Raw genomic sequence first — 17,074 nt, 5'->3', positions numbered from 1 at the left:
GCTAAACATCTCTTCCCATTTCCAGCACTCGGGTCAGAAAATCCAATGCCTTTTCTTTCTTCCTGAAGTTACAGAAATCCAAATACCAGCTATTTTTACAGTTCTGAAGTGTTTGAGGGCCTAAGTCAGTGTCTAGGAACCCACCATGAATGGTGTCACATGAACACAGGGTAGAGTAACAGTCATTGTGTCAAATGTGAAATACTTTGAATCTGTAACAAACTCCAGCAATGTTGACTCATTCCCTTTTCCTAACAAGGTCTGTAAAGGTTCAAAAGAACAACTGCATATTGAGTCTGGAAGAATAAGACTAACATAAAATACTAACATATTAATGTAAAAAAAAAGTGCTGCTTTAGATCATGTATCAGAGGGGTTTTTTTTAAGCTACTTTACTATCCTGAAGTCAAATACCAATATAATTCACAGCTGTAACAAATCTTAAAGAATCCCTGCCTGCTGTTGATTTTAATGGTCTTCAACCTAAATCCAGAAGCAGAATCTGACATCACTGACACAAAAATCAGCAATTAGACCTTCAACATACCCATGATAGTAGGATTCTTCTTTCATTCTGGAAAGCATTCCTGAACTACCTTTGAAAAGCCAAATGTTGACAAGCTATTGAGTCTTCTATTTTCACAGGATCACGGGACCACAGAATCACAGAATCATTAATGTTGGAAAAGACCTTCAAGATCATCAAGTCCAACTGTTAACCCAACACCATCATGCCCACTAAACCATGTCCTGAAGTACCATGTTCACACAATTTTTGAATACTTCCAGTGATGGTGACTCCACCACTTCCCTGGGCAGCCTGTTCCAATGCTTGACTACTTTCTCTGTAAAGAAATTTTTCCTAATATCTAATCTAAACCTCCCCTGGTGTAATCTGAGGCCATTTCCTCTCATCCCCTCATTAGTTACTTGGGAGAAAAGACCAACACCCACCTCACCACAACCCCTTTTCAGGCAGTTGTAGAGAGCAAGAAGGTCTCCCCTCAGCCTCCTCTTCTCCAGACTGAACAACCCCAGGTTCCTCAGCCGCTCCTGCTGAGACTTGTGCACCAGCTTTGTCACCCTTCTTCAGACACACTCCAGCACATCAATGTCCTTCTTGTAGTGAGGGGCCCAAAATGAACACAGTATTTGAGGTGTGGCCTCATCAGGGATGAGTACAAGGGTACAATCACTGCCCTACGACAGGATGCTGTTGGCCTTCTTGGCCACCTGGGCACAATGCCGGCTCATATTCAGCTGGCTGTCAACCAGCACCCCCAGGTCCTTTTCTGCCGGGCAGCTCTCCAGCCACTCTTCTCCAAGCCTGTAGCGTTGCATGGGGTTGTTTTGACCCAGGTGCAGGACCCGGCACTTGGCCTTATTAAAACTCATACAGTTGACTTCAGCCGATCAATCCAGCCTGTCCAGATCCCTCTGCAGAGCCTTCCTACCTTCCAGCAGATCAACTCTCCCACCCAACTTGGTGCTGTCTGCAAACTTACTGAGGGTGCACTCGATCCCCTCATCCAGCTAATCAGTAAAGATATTGAACAAGACCAGCCCCAGAACCAAGCCCTGGGGAACACCGCTTGTGACAGGCCGCCAGCTGGATTTAACTCCATTCACAACAACTCTCTGAACTCAGCCATCCAGCCAGTTCTTTATGCAGCAAAGGGTACACCTGTCTAAGCCACTAGCTGTCAGCGTCTCCAGGATAATGCTCTGGGAGATCCTGTCAAAGGGTCAACTGGTCATAGAAGGAAATCAGGTTGGTCAAGCAGGACCTGCCTTTCATGAACCCATGCTGGCTGGGCCTGATCCCTTGGTTATCTTGCACATGCCCTATGAGTACCCTCCAGATAAACCACTCCATGATCTTTGCACATGCCCTATGAGTACCCTCCAGATAAACCACTCCATGATCTTCCCCGGTACTGAGGCCAGGCTGATAGGTCTGTAGTTCCCAGGATCCTCCTTCCGGCCTTTCTTGTAGATGGGTGTCACATTGGCAAGCCTCCAGTCTTCTGGGACCTCCCCTGTTAACCAGGACTGCTGATAAATGATGGAAAGTGGCTTGGCAAACTCCTCCACCAGCTCTCTCAGTACTCTTGGGGGGATCCCATCAGGCCCCATAGGCTTGTGGGTGTCCAGGTGGCTTAACAGGTCCTTAACTGCTTCCTCCTGGATTATGGGGAGTTTATTCTGCTCTCCGTCCGTGTCTGCCAGCTCAGGGGGCTGAATACCCTGAGGAGACCTGGTCTGGCTATTAAAGACTGAGGCAAAGGCGGCAATAAGTATCTCAGCCCTTTCTTTATTCTTGGTGACAGTGTTCCCGCCCACATCCAATAAGGGATGGAGATTCTCCTTGGCTCTCTTTTTGTTGTTAATATATTCGTAAAAGCATTTTTTGTTATCCTTTATGACCGTGGCCAGACTCAGTTCTAGCTGGGCCTTTGCCTTTCTAATTTGTCTCTGCTTGACCTAACAAGATCCTTGTACTCTCCTTGAGTTGCCTGCTCTTTCTTCCAAAAGTGATCAACTTTCCTCTTTTCCCTGAGTCCCAGCAAAATCTCTCTGTTCAGCCAGGCCGGTTGTCATCCCTGCCAGCTTGTCTTATGGCACATGGGGACTGCCTGCTCTTGTGCTTTTAAGATTTCCTTCCTCAAGACTGCCCAGCCTTCCTGGACCCTTTTGCCCTTCAGGACGGTCTCCCAAGGGACTCTCTCAACCAGTGACCTGAACAGGCCAAAGTCTGCCCTCCGGAAGTCTATCGTTGCATTTTTGCTGACCCCTCTCCTTACTTCACTCAGAATCAAGAATTCTATCATGTGATGGTCGCTAAGCCCAAGATGGCCTACGACCACCACATCTCCCACCAGTCCTTCTTTGTCCGTAAACAGCAGGTTAAGCGGGGCACCTCCCCTGCTGGGCTCACTTGCCAGCTGTGTCAGGAAGTTATCCTCCACACACTCCAGGAACCTCCTATACTGTTTCCTCTCTGCTGTGTTAGACTTCCAGCAGATGTCCATTAGATTGAAGTGTCCTACAAGAACGAGGGCTAGCGATTGCAAGAATTCTGCTATTGCTTATAGAATGTTTCATCTGCCTCTTCATCCTGGTTAGGTGGTCTATAACAGAGTCCCAGGAGGATAACTGTATCGTTGGCCTTCCTCCTCATCCTTACCCATAAGCACTAGTCTTGGTCTTCACAATCATCGATTTCTACACAATCAAAACACTCCCTAACATACAGAGCCACCCCACCGCCTCTTCTTCCATGTCTATCCCTTCTGAAGAGCTTATAGCCATCTATTGCAGCACTCCAGTCATGAAAGTCATCCCACCATGTTTCTGTGATGGTGACTAAGTCATAGCTGTCCCCCTGCACAATGGCTTCCAGCTCCTCCTGTTTGGTGCTCATGCTGTGTGGATTGGTATCGATGCATTTGAGCTGGGCTATCGATTTCACCCCCAACATCAGCACGCCACCCCTAGGCTCCTCTCTAGTGAGCCTGGTTTTATCCCCTTCCCCCTTCAAATCTAGTTTAAACCCCTCTCAGTGAGGCCTGCCAGCTCATAAGCTAGAATCCTTTTCCCCCCTGGAGACAGTTGCACTCCATCTGCTGCCAGGAGGCCCAGTGCCATGTAAAGTGCCCCTCAAAATGTCAAAATTCCTAGCCCTGATTCTTACAAACGCTTGATTCAAAGCCAAAAGAAAGATCCTTTAGTCTTTGGCGACTTTGGAATCAAGTCTCATAATCCCAAAATTAGATGTGATGGTTACAGAGAATATTATATTTTATTCTTCGGTGGCAACTTGGTAATAGTGGTATGTGATAGCAGTGTTATAGGCAGAACTGGAAGGTCTTTTTCAAAAACAACACATGGACGCTCAACTCAAGTTTTTGATGAGACACTGAGTGCAATTTTATGTGGGATGATAATTAACTCCTCTCACAAGAGTAGCTCTCCACAGCCACTAACTTATTTGGACTTCCAGACAGGCCAAAGTGTGCAAAGAAACACGTTTTCTTGAAAATTTTCTCATTCTCTGCACTTTTTCCAACTGCTTCGTAGTCCCTGAGGCAAAATGAATAAAATCAGCATGTTTATTCAGGCAGATAAGACTTTATTTCTCAACAGAAGCAGGTTTCACCTAGATTTATAAATATGTATTTTTATATATTTAAGTATGTATGTATGTATATTTATATGTGTTTCTATGTCTTTATACATAGATTTTGTATATTTATATATATTTAAATGGATGTAAAGGCGGGCAGGCCACACAAGGCTGTCAGAGTGCAGCCGCAGCCCGAAGGCTTGTGTAGCAGGAAAGCCGGAGGACCCTGGGCGCCCAGCGGGGAGGGGCGCTGGGCGCTGGGCAGAGTGCGGTCTGTCCCCCAGCTGCTCCTGAGCCGCGGTGCCCCTGGGGGGGACACGTATCCGGCTTCCCAAGCGGGCGGCGCACAGGCGCCTCTCACTCCCAAGTCCCGGCGACATGCTCTCGGACATGGGAAGTGGATCGCCCTGCCTTCCCCTGCCTCCTGCTTTCTTTCCTGCCACTCTGCCCCACTTTTCCTCCTCTTAGCCCCGTCCACTGGCTGTTTGTTTGTTTTTTTCCTTGTCGTTATTTTTTTTTTTTTATTTTTAATGTTGCCCACTCCCCGGGAGCCCGTTCGCTACTCGCTCTCTGTAGCTCCTGCTCCTCCAAATAGCGGTATCTGAAGGGAGACCCGCCTGTTGATTATCCCCCACTCCCCTTCTCTCCGTTTCCACCCACGCTCTGCCCCCTCCCCCCCCCCCCCCGCTTGATTTCAAACCTTTGGATGGTGTTTTGGTGTCATTAGGAGATTAACATCCCTGGAGCACCAGGGGAGGCGGAGGAGGAGGAGGGTGGAGGGGAGAGAGAGACAGCAGGCAGGAAGGTTGGCATATTAACACCAGTGAGGCTCTCCTCCCGTCGTCCCAGCCATCCCCGGCTCCTTGGTGGCAGCGGAGGGGGGCGTTTGCCGGTGCCGCGGGTTGCGGGCGGCGGCTGGCGGGCTGCACCCGGTGCCCGCGTCCGCGGAGCTGCGGCGGCGAGGGCCGCCGGTAGGCGCGCGGCCGCAGCTCCTACTCGCAGCTCCCCTCTCTTTTATGAGCAGCAAAGCAGAGGAGCGGCAGCGGGGGACACCAGGAGGAGCATTTCTTCCCCGGGGTTTATGAATGGCACTGACATGGAGGAAATACCGTTTCAGAAAGTCAAGACCAAGAGGAAGAAGTGCTGCCGCTGCTGCTGCTCCCCGCCGGCTGCCGCGGCAGCGGGAGCCGGGCTGGGGGATCCCCCTCCCTTGCTGCTGCTGGATGCCATCGCCTGCGAGGACGAGTTTGACTGCAAGGAGCTGGAGGCTCTTTTCCAGAGCTACAACCTGAAGCTGGAGCAGACGTCCACCCTCAAGGCGCTAGCCGTCCTCATCGTGCTCACCGCAAGCCTGGCTCTGGTGGAACTGCTCTCCGGCCCCAGCCTGACCATCTCCAAAGGTTCGCACCCAGTGCACTGCATCATCTTCCTCTCCCTCTTCATCGTCACCAATGTCAAGTACCTGCAGGTCACCCAGCTGCAGCAGATCGTCAAGCTCACCTTGCTCTTCAGTTTCACCTTCTCCTTCCTCTGCTGCCCCTTCTCGCTCGGCGCCTACGGCATGGAGCCTCCCAACGCCCCCGAGCAGGGCATGTGGCAGCTCATGCTGGTCACCTTTGTCTCGTACTCGCTGCTGCCCGTCCGGACCCTGTTGGCTATCGTCTTCGGGCTGGTGGTGTCCGTCTCCCACCTCATCGTCACCGCCACCTCCGTCAGTGCCAAGCGGCAGCGGCTCTGGAGGACGGTGAGAGAGGGCCGGGCCGGGCCGGGCACTGCAGCACTAGCACAGCCGAGCGGTGCGTGCCCGGCAGGCGGGCGGGGAAGCGCGGAGGGACGCGCGGAGCCCGCGCATGCAGGGAGCGGCGGAGGCTGCATGCTGCCCCCCGCGCAGGCAGCCGGGGTGGCGGCGGAGCCAGGCGGTGTCTGGGGTGATTCAAAAAAGGATCCTTGTTTCAGGGGAGTGCCCGGTGTGTCCCCGGCGGGGAACGGGCGAGCACGCACCTGTGCCTGTGGCAATGTCTGTAGTTCCCGAAAGTTTCCGGGAGGCGGGGGGTGGATAGGGCGGCTCCTGGGAGACGGGACCTCTCGGCTTTGTCTCTCGAAGGAAAACCATAGAGGAAGGGAGCCAGCACTACAGTTTCCACGGTGTGGCAAACTAAGAGGCACCGCATGCACACTCAGTGCAAATCCAGTGCGTATAAATAACACTGCTTGACTCTGTACAAACTTGTCATAGACAATAAGCTGTGTGTGCTAGTAACACTACGATCGAGTTGATTCGTATCCTCCCTGTCTCTCTCTCAGCCATGGACCCTTCGTGCCCACATCGCATTTCAGGGGGCCTCTGCAGAAACCATCTGAAATAGGTGGGACGCTCTAAGAGGGAAACCCACCTCGCTGTTCTCGCAGCGAGCGAGGCATTCCCCCTTGTTTCCCCAGGGCAGCTGCTGACCCCTCTCCACAGACATTACCAGCTATGCCAGTGAACTTCCTAGCAGTTCCCTTTCGCCTCTGAATTAACCCAGAAAAACCTCCCTCTGCAGCAAGCGTCTTTGAAAACGTGCTGCTGCACTCTCCCCCCTCCCCCGAGTAGCTATTTATAGCCCTGCAGGGCTTTCTCCGGCTCCCGTGGCCTGATGGGCCGCACTGGCAGGGGGAGGAGAATGAGGAGATGCACTCATGGGAAACGCTGGGGCCGGGAGTCCGGGTTTGCTGCTTAAGGCTCCGTTATGTGGCGCTTCTGAACCACTGGGAAATAGAAATTGAAAAAAAATTTGTGTCTTCCCTCCTATTGCATTGATTATATCTGTCCGCAGGGGAAGCATACAGGTTCTGGTGTCTAGGTAGGTGTTAAACAACGATTTAATGCATAATTGAAGTACTTAGTACATTACTTCTGCTGAATCCTGCCCGTGTAAGACTGTGTTGTGATGCTAGGATGCATACAGTTGGCATGGGCATAAACACTGCTGTAAGCAGAATTGTGCCCAGAACTGTGAATTCCTTCTTCCTCCTTCCAAGCTCGCACGGATACACACCCTAGCGTGACATACGTGCACATGATGGAGATACACAGGGACAATCAAAACAGTGAGGTTACTGAGAGAAGCAGGATTATTCAGTGGCTTCATGCTGCTGAGCTGATGGACAAAATAAATTGTATATTTTGAAGGGGAAGAGAGAGATAAGCTGAGCTTTATGATTTACCCAGATAATCTGATGGTCTATTTTTAAATGCATGATTCTGAGTTTCCATGAGAGGGACAGCTGATGAAATGTGTGACCACTCAGAGGAGCCTTCCTTAAAAGCATCCAAAAGGATGCTAAAAACACTAGAGTATTTCTCTTTGACTAGGGCTGAAGATAGCTCTTTTTACTGGACTACCAATTAGTCCTTATGGGAGTATAGGCTATTCTGGCAGCCTTGACACAGAGGCAGATTTTCCTTGATGCCAAGTTGCAGCTCAGTGTGGTACCTGCTGTTCCAGATGAACAGCATAAAGAAACCAACAATAACGGCTGCCCACTAAATTATCTAACCAAGGGCTTGAATGTGAAACATTTTGATGAGAGGAAATCTGCTAACTTTCTTTCTTCACACTAGTTTAACTCAGTTATTCAACAGGCGAGAAGATGGCTTAAAAATACATTGACATAGTTGACTATCGGCTGATGTAACACACATATGTTACTTCCTCACCACCTCCTCCCCCCACTGAAGTTATTTCAGTAATTTGTATGCAGTCCTCAAAGTGGCATATTTTGCTGATAACAGGATGCAGGAACCATCTCTGAGTTAAGCAAAATAACTGGTCTGTTAACATGTGTTGCACGGAAATGCACATTGATTTGTTATGTATTTGCAAGCAAAAAGTCTTGTGATTTGAAGACTATCTCTGTGTATGGAAGGGAATCTTCCCTTACACATGAGTTGTTTTTTTCTTTTCCAAAGAATAATTTCATGGTGATTTGGAATTTAAAGCCTTGTAAAGGCCGCATCATCTGAATTTTATTTGCCTGGTCTGAGGGTAGCCTCAGAGTAGTTCAGCCTATTTTGCAAAGGCTAGAATGGATACTGGCTCGCAGTCTGGATCTGCTTCCCAGCCACTGGATTTTATCATGAACATCCCAGTGCTTGTAGACACCACATGCAGTCAGCCTGTCAGGGAGGCAGGACTGCTCTGTGCAGAGCCTGCAATAGCATGAATGGCTCTGTTCTTTCTCTCAAACCCTTGCCCCCTAGCCCCAAGCAAATGAGTGAATTTAAATCTTTAAATAGAAATCTGCTATGTCCAGAAATGCAAAAGAACCCACACCAACCACAGAGGCCAGTGTTCTGTTAAAAAAGCCTTTGATTTTTGGGTGATTCAGGCAGGGAACCAATTTTATTTTTCTTTAGCCTGAGCTTTAAGAGAGTGCAGATCTAGTAAGTTCCATTGAAATTACACTGGCAAGTTAAGTTGTCATCAAGACTAAGCATTAAAAATGAGCATAGCTAAATTAAGAGGTTTATTCTAAAGTGGGCTTTTGGATGCACATCTTCCATTCTATCTGAGGAATCACTATATGCAAATCTTTGAATGCTAAAAGCCTCAATGACTTCAATAGTGCTGAATCAGGCTGTGTCCCATGTCATGCTTAAAATATGCATTCATATAAAGTACAAGCACTTCAGCATATTAAAATCAATATATCAGCTCATTGTGGGAGAAGTTTGTTATGAGATCTACACAGTAAAGCACATTTAATTTTCAAGTGATAGTTTTGTGTCAACACAGTGGTCTGTAGAGATCACAGGCTCATTTCTTGTAGCTCTCTCCACCATTAGATGTCGTGTCATGTCATGTCATGTTGGAGTTGAGACACAGGTGAAAAAAAAAGCAAACGAGAGGACAAACGCAAGTGTAGGGAGGCAAAGAGAGCTGGGGGGAGTAATGCAGAACTTGAGTTTCATCTTTCCACTAAATAGCTGTTTTTTCTTCAAATGAAAGATTCTAATCTGCTAATCCGTCTTGCTCATTTCTTAAGAGAAATGTAGTAATAGATAAAATATATATATGAAATTGAGTGGACTATTAAAAACATGCAAAATACTTGTGGGCAACCTTGACCCCATTTGGAATAAGTTAATGGCAAAAGGCATGCTGACTTCACAGCTGCTTTTGCATGTCTTATTTGACACTGTGATAAGGTTGTAAATAGTATATATAACTGATAGTGTATTGGTCAGGTTAGTCAGACTCTTTTACTTCTTTTGGAGTCATGGAACAAAATGCTCATGCCGTATAATGTGACAAGATATCCACAGGCTGATGAATCTACAAGTGAAGTTTTAACAGCTTGGACTCTAGTATTTTTTTTTTTCCCCTACAGATTTCAGATGTATGTTAAGGGCTTCCGAGTAGTTGCAGAAATACAAAACCCTGCCCCAAGGAGCTTAGTCTAATTTTTGTTGTGATGTAGTGAGTGGGTGTTAGAGACATTAAGGCCAGATGGGTTGAGGAAGACAAAGGCTGCTCACAGAAATGACTCAGTGGTGGCATGTGTAGTTTCATGACTTACTGCTAAATAACATTTTTTGTCATTCTAAATATTTTTGTCCCCTTGTTTTTTAAAAAATATATGCTTAATTCCTGAAAATTAAAAAGCAATCATAAGCCAGCAAAATGCCCTCACACATCACAGAAATCTTTGTGAAAGAGCAAATCTTCTGTGAAAAGCGAAGTTCCAACATGAATAACAAAGAGCAAAAGAAAGATACTATCACAAATTAGTGTGTGTGTGTGGGGGAAATCAGCAGTGTGGTGAAATAAATGTTGTAGTATTTTTCTGGCTGTATTTAAAACTGGGTTTTTTTATTTATTTATTTATTTATATGATTAGCAGTTTTATTTGTTCTGCAAGTAAGGAAATTGCAGTGGGGAATGTGTAGACGATGAAAAGGATAACATGGAAAAACTGGTAACATTTAAAATCATTTGTTTAATACTTACAATTTTATTTTATCTTAACTCTTTGTGGGTTAGTGTGGTAGTAGTTTGGAATATCACAAGGAATTATCATTATCATGCCAAAGTTAATCTTATTTCTACTAGTGCTTAAAATGTAATTAATGAACACATTACTGACAGAACTGTTAACCTCCACACCTTTGTCACCTACACAGAAGGTAGAGTCTAGCAGCCTAATAAAAAGGGTTGCAAATCAAAGACAGCTCATCTCTGTTGTTGTTATTATTCGATGCAAAGCTCAGGTTTTCTCCTTCATGCATACAAAGCACTGCTGAGGGATTGTACTAGTTCATTCTCTGTGGTGCTTTTCAAATATTAGTATCAATATATCTATTATTGCAAACATATCTACGCACTAATAATCTCTTTGAATTCACTGTTTTCCTCTCTTTCCAAAGATTGGGACCACTGTTCTTAGAGATTCTTAGTGTCTGTGTGTAACTCTAAGTTGACATTTAGTCCATATTTAAAAGATTGGTAAAACTTCTTTTTTTCCACCTAGTTAAAGTGGGATTTTAATCTTCATTTGTGGCATGGGGATTGCCAGGTATTAATCAGTTTCTTTACCTAGGGACTGGAGTATAGGATTTTCTATGGAATGTAGAGCTCAGTGTCTTTTTCCACAGAGATTAATATGCTCATGGCTTCCTGAGACCTCAGACTGCTGACACTGCTACTCTTCTTGGGAAACTGGCAAGAATCATACAGGCTTGGAGAAATAATAAATAACGAATAATTTATCCGATAAGTTTATCTGTTTTTCCTCCTACTTAGGGGAGAATGCAGCTTCCCTCCAATGAATGGCACCATATTCACAATTTTATAAGAATTTCATTTTCTTGGTAGCAGTTATTTGCAATGATTTGTCATAATATGACCTTCATATGGGCATCTGTGGCTAGTGTATTACTGTTTGTATTGCAATAACACCTGTGGGTCCCCATGATGGACCAGATGTCTGTTAACTAGTCCAGTGAATAAATACATGCCAAAAGCACAGACTTTCTCTTTGGCTCCAGCTCTTCCTCTCCCATTCTGTACTTTTTGTTTGAAAAAAACTTCCCATGGAAATGTACATTGAATTTGATAACGGTAAGCTCTGCCTGACTTGTTAATCATCTCTTATCATATTTTAGTCTTGTTATCTTCCAAAATCTTGTTTATGGACAAAGAGGAAATGCATCTTATATAAACATTGGGATTTTTTTTGTGTATGTGTAATTGGAATTTTAACTGGCTAATCAAAGAATCATTAACAGGTTAGATCCCATTATTACAAAAGAAAAAGAGGGCTTCTATGCTGAAAATGTTTTAATAATAATAAAGCAGCTAACATTGTTATATACTCACATAGTTTCTACCCTCTTTCCCTGATGTTATGCTCACGCTGCTTCTCCAAGTCTTAAGGTTGGTAGCTTCATTCTGCTGGTGATGTTACCTGTGTTGGCAGCATCTGCCACTGGAGTGAAGGGAATGTTCATGTTAATGGTTTCTTCTTCTTTGCTCTAGGGTCCACTTGGGGACATTTTTATGTTTGCTAACATGCATTTCTCTTCCTTTATTGGTCTACAGCTCCATGTTGCACCCAAATTTACTATACATGGTTCTGTTTATGTATGTTAGGTACTTGGGTTTTTTTCTCTTCGTTACACCTAAACCCATTTTGCCTGTCTTCAGTTCTGCATTTCTTTAACTGACCATTCATTGGTGATTCTTTTTTGATAGCTATGGGTGTTGTCTTCAATATCAAGCCTGTACCCATCTTTTGTAATCCCATGCCTGTACTCTTCTACACCATCTCCTGTGTCTCCCCTTCTCAAGGCCTCTGCTATGTTTCCACAGGCCTATATTTCTGCATACTGCATCATTATGCTGTAGTCATAAAACTGTTGTACTAGCATACAAAGATAGGCAAAAATAACACATATTAGCTACAGACATCTAGTCAATTAGAAAAAATTGCTGTTATGTCTAAACCAGGTAAAACAAAGTGCAGGGAGGTCAAAATAAGTGTAGCCTGAGAAGCTAAACTTTTAGAGACATATGAGAAAATTTTGAGACAAGGGAATAGCTGTTCTTGATGTGATTTGCCATTTCTACTTCTGGATTCAAACTTGTAAAATTTTTTTCCCTATCTTGCTTTCCCCAGTTATTATTGCAGTGCCTTGCTGGACAGAACCAGAACATCTAGGTAGTGCAGGTTTCAATTTCTTTTCATCTACTTTAAATGCAGCTCTGAATGCCTGCATCTCTATGTTAGATGGCCCTTATTAACTGGAGCAGAAGTTTCCTTTCTAGCTTTTTCTTACGGGATTCTGTCAGTTTAGATGCATTGTATTCCTATATGTTAAATTCTACTGTCATCATTTAAGAAAACATCAGCTAGCATAAAATAACATTTTCTGTCTATCACAGTGAGTTATTGTCTTGTACTTTCTTAGATTCAAAGGCCATATTGTCCTGTCTTCCTTAGAGGAATAAAATAGTACAAAACATAACTAAATGCAGATGGCATATGTGGAAAGGAGATGAGCCAGAACAGCATTGTTCCTTGTTGCTTGTAAGCTCTTGTTTGTGCCAATATGGAATAATTGTTAGAAAGACTTTTATGAGTGTGGCAAAAGGGTGGCATGGTTTCATGCAGGTTTCATGTTCTGATTGATTCATAGTATGTTATAAGAAAATGTCATCTAGGACTTAAAATGTTTGTGGTTTACAACTCTCGAACATTGCTGACAGAAAGAAGTCAGGCAGTATTAACTCCTGCAAGACCCTTGCTATTAGGAAGGGGTCAAAACAGTGCAAGTGGAAGACACTGCTTCAAGCTTTGAGGCTGAGCTGTCTTTGGCTTGCTATGATGGATGAGTCTGAGAGACCCATCAAAGAGTGTAACGTAACCATATGTTTTATTTTAAAATTTCTGAAGTATGTGATTTCCTTTCTTACTTTCTTCGTCTGGGAAACTTTTATTGTAAGAAATTGGATTTGCTTCAAATTTTTAAGATACGTATTGGGAGGAGTTTGAGGAAACAACATTGTTACTACTCTGTCCACATGTTTGTTCTGTATTTGGAATAACCAAAGACAATAGCATTACCTTTCATTTACCCAAGTGTAATCTGGGCAAAGCACTTCCCTTCAATGCAGGTTAATATAGTAGAAAATTTAATTCATATAAATTACAATAAATATAATACAGCAGTATTTATTCTGTATGAACCTTCCACATGAGCTGATCCCTCAAACAAATAAATTCACCAAACACATTATATATACAGAAAAGCTGTTTTCTCCAGCAGGATTTGAAATAGTGAAAAATCCCAGGAATGAGGATCTAGTGTGGCTCAGGCAGTAAGGTGTGACAAAGTTTTAAGAAATATAGTTATTTCTTTAGTTGTGGTTCACGAACTACAGAAGTCCTTTGTCATCCTGAGATGCATGTTGCAAAAATCATCTAATGTGAAAAATATTATAGAACAATGTTCCACTATAAAACCTCCTTTCAGACGTTTGTTCCGGAGCAAGGTGTTCATTATTCGATTCAGTAACAATTGGTTGTGCATCTTCCTATACAACTTTATAGAAGTAAATATTAACTAACTGTTCATTACAGTGGTTAGCACATAAAAGTAAGGGGTGCTTATAGCCAACCTGACAGTTTTTCTTTTTGCATAGGTTGCTTATTCATACACTACAATAGCATAGGAATGTTTTTCGATTTACATAAATCTGCTTATGATTCTCTCTTTGAAGAGGAAAGTAATTATCCACGCACACAAAATTAGGAAATGAAATAATAGTATTAAACACAACTGTAAAAGAGATTTACATAAAATATAGCCCTAATTTGAAGTATCAACATCCTGAAGAAGAACATTGTGCTTGAGCAGAACTTGTGAAATTTGTTCATAAGAAGTTGAGAATAGGCCTGTGCCTTCTAAGTAAAGAATGTTTTTCTTTCTGAGTTAATTTGTATAAAATACAATGTGGCAAAATGAAGCTTTGAGGTAAATTTATCAATGTTCATCCAAAGGTGAAGGATATAGTCCTGAGCCTCATTTCACTTTTAAACACCTAAAACCATCTCACAGCTCTTTGGGGAGATTTATGTGATGTGCCAAAATTTCTTCTTGCCCGTAATAAATTCATCCCAGCATGACTTAACTAAAAGGTCCAACCATTTAATGTGAACTATATAGGAAGGCAAGATCTGTTTGCTTAGCTCATGACAGGAAAGTAGTAAGGGCAGTGGCAAGGAAGCTCTCCTTATGGGCAAACAGGCCCATGAGAGAGAAGCTGTATCAGGATCAAATTCCCACTGTTGCAGGTTATCCCTGGAGTCTGCTCTGAAGACTCCTGGTCACTGCTGTCATGGCTGTCAAAAATTTGGATGCTATACCTCACCTGGGATTATGAGTCACAGAACTTAGATTCTATGCTCTGGAATTTGAGGATGACCATTCGTGGATGTCCTGTGTGATTCCTGGTACTGGAGTCTGTAACTGTTGTGCTGATGTCCCTGCTGATCCATGCTGGCTTAATGCCAATGAGTTGTAGAGGGGCTGTGGTAGTTGAAGAAGCCTGGTTTTTAAGTCTATGGTTGAATTAGGTATGATGAGTGCTCTATCTGTCATCCATCTATGTCTTTAAATATAAGGAATAATGATGCTTTTCAAAACAGAGAAACAAACTGAGCATTAACTCTGTGTTCTGTATGTGAGTTTCCTCTTCCCACACCCGGTTATGTAAATGACAGTGGTGAGCGATAGCTGCTTGAGTTCCCCCACATGGAAAGTTTACATTCGCTTATTTGGCCTTCTCCATGCAGCCCTCTCTCTATTTTAGGCAGCAGAAGATTGAGGACATTGCAGTGGAGTTAATTTGCCTCATCTCTTAGTCAAAATAAACTGCTTTATCAATAGTCCATTTCTTCTTGCTTACACTGTTAAAAACATTAGTCTGATTTTGCCCTTTGAAGAGACCACAACCTGCAAAGGGGGTTCCTATTCTAAACTGCACTTCACAATATTGGTTAATATTAACACAATGGCTGAAATGGCTTTGGTAGGAATGTAACGTGCTTTTCTAACTGGGAGTGCATGTTCTTATAACAACTTCTTGAATATGCTTCACTGAAAACTATGATGATGTTTAAGAGGAGAGAGTGAGCTTCATTTGCTGGGCTGTTAATCAGTTCCATTACTATTGTCAAGTTCAAAATCTAGAAGAGGGTTATTGGTAAAATTGTTTGGCATGGCTTTTTTATCTCAACAGCATTATTTCTAAGACTTATTTGATGTCTGACAGAAACATTAAGGAAATCATGAATGAGTTCCTGAATACTCACTGACTAGTGCAAATCTTATGTGTAGCTAATATATTTATTCAGTGGATGATGTATAGGGTAAGCTATATGATTTTCTTACATATATTCTTATATAGGGACATGAAAAATGCACCTTTCTTACTTTGGGTCTTAGGAGAATATGCTGAAAATTTTACAGCTGGTATTTTACAGTTACAGCGAACAGAAATACTGAGATGGGCAATGACCACTTGCAAAGCTATGAATTAGTCTCTATCCTTAACTGATATTTTTGTATCATTGCCAGTTTATCATCAGAGGACCTAATAATTTAAAAAAATTTTTTGCTTGTGTGTTTTTTTTCTTTTTCTACTGATGCTTTTGTGGAACTAGTCCCTGTCAGTTTTGTGACTACTGCAGTTCTTGGTGCAGTGACCTCTACTGAACTTCCCCCAAAAGAGAACATCAACCAGATACGAAAGAGGGGACATTATCCCTGGGGATGACTGCAGAAAGGAGGTTGATCTTTCCCAATTTCCCTAAGGGTGCACAACATTCAGTCCCAGAACATCTTGTCTGGCTTAGTGTCTTGTTGGTTAGTGCGTCTACACTCATGAACCTTAGTCCCAAATCTCTATGGTATCATTTGCAAAAGCCCCATTTCTCCGGCACGATCATATACTGAAGAACTGAGCTTGGCTACTGGTCATGATTTTTGCTTCTATTGGGCAAAAAATATAATACCTAAACTAGGGAGAAATTTTCTTTCTTACAAAATATCTTACATGCCCCTGAAGTTTTCTTCTGAAGTTTACTTAGAGTTTCTGATCCTTTTTCAAGGTAAGGATTTGACACATATATAATCCATTACCTAAAGTTCTTGATGAAATTCCCTTCACAGGGAAATATCAGTTGCTATCTTGGCTTCTTTTCCCTTCTGTATGATAGTTGCTGCCATTGTACTCATAAAGAAAGAAAAGACTGAAAAATCAAAGTCTTACAAATACTTTGTACAAGACAGTTGAAAACCTTTTTCTGAAGTTGTAATTAAAAAAAATAATCCTAAAGCTGATATATAATGCAATACTGAGTTATGATAATCCTACTGTGGACAGTCCTAAATGTAGATGATTTTATTAAATGGTACAAATCTTGGAAAAGATATATATATATGTATTTCCTTATTGCAACTAAGGGGTTCAAAGAGTGGAACTGTATGAGGGAAAGGTCTTTCTTCTTTAGAATCACAGTTCAAATTTAGGTTGCTAAAGTGTAAGTTTCTTTACTATCTAAAGATATTTTGATGACCTACAAAAATGTGTAAGAAAGACTGATGCTGATAGTCCAGTTTCTGAGGTCCAAACGTGAGTTTTTTATATAGCATTACTTGGTAACTCAGCAAGCCCAGCAAACTTAAATTTGTTTTCTCAGTCTGGGGGCAAACACGAGCATTTTGCTAAGATTGCTTATGACGTAGTATGTACGTCTTACATGGAATTGTAGTGAAAGTTCACCGGGCCTCTGCACTGGTGGTATTAACATGTATAACAACAGAATGTGAGGCAAACATCCACCGAGGGTATTACAGAGTCTGCTGCTGTGTTTGACTTTTAACATGTTGGGTAAATACCA

At 43.1% G+C, this 17,074-nt stretch overlaps 1 protein-coding gene across 1 annotated transcript in view; it reads left to right on the top strand.

Moving 5' to 3' along the window:
- Window positions 1-4,154: 4,154 nt before the first annotated feature.
- The window catches only part of ADCY1 (adenylate cyclase 1), a gene marked incomplete at its 3' end in the record, with an annotated part of 176,574 nt that continues 163,654 nt past the window's right edge, over window positions 4,155-17,074 (top strand). Inside the window, exon 1 of the mRNA XM_082015514.1 lies at window positions 4,155-5,870. Within this exon, the coding sequence (XP_081871640.1) occupies window positions 5,208-5,870 (663 nt within the window). The 5' untranslated portion in view covers window positions 4,155-5,207. The remainder of the gene's footprint in view (window positions 5,871-17,074) is intronic.

This window comes from Phaethon aethereus (assembly GCF_964289735.1).
Source record: "Phaethon aethereus genome assembly, chromosome: 2".
Classification (NCBI taxonomy): Eukaryota; Metazoa; Chordata; class Aves; order Phaethontiformes; family Phaethontidae; genus Phaethon; species Phaethon aethereus.
Note: the sequence above shows the minus strand (reverse complement) of the source record. Positions and strands in the feature narration are given on the sequence as shown.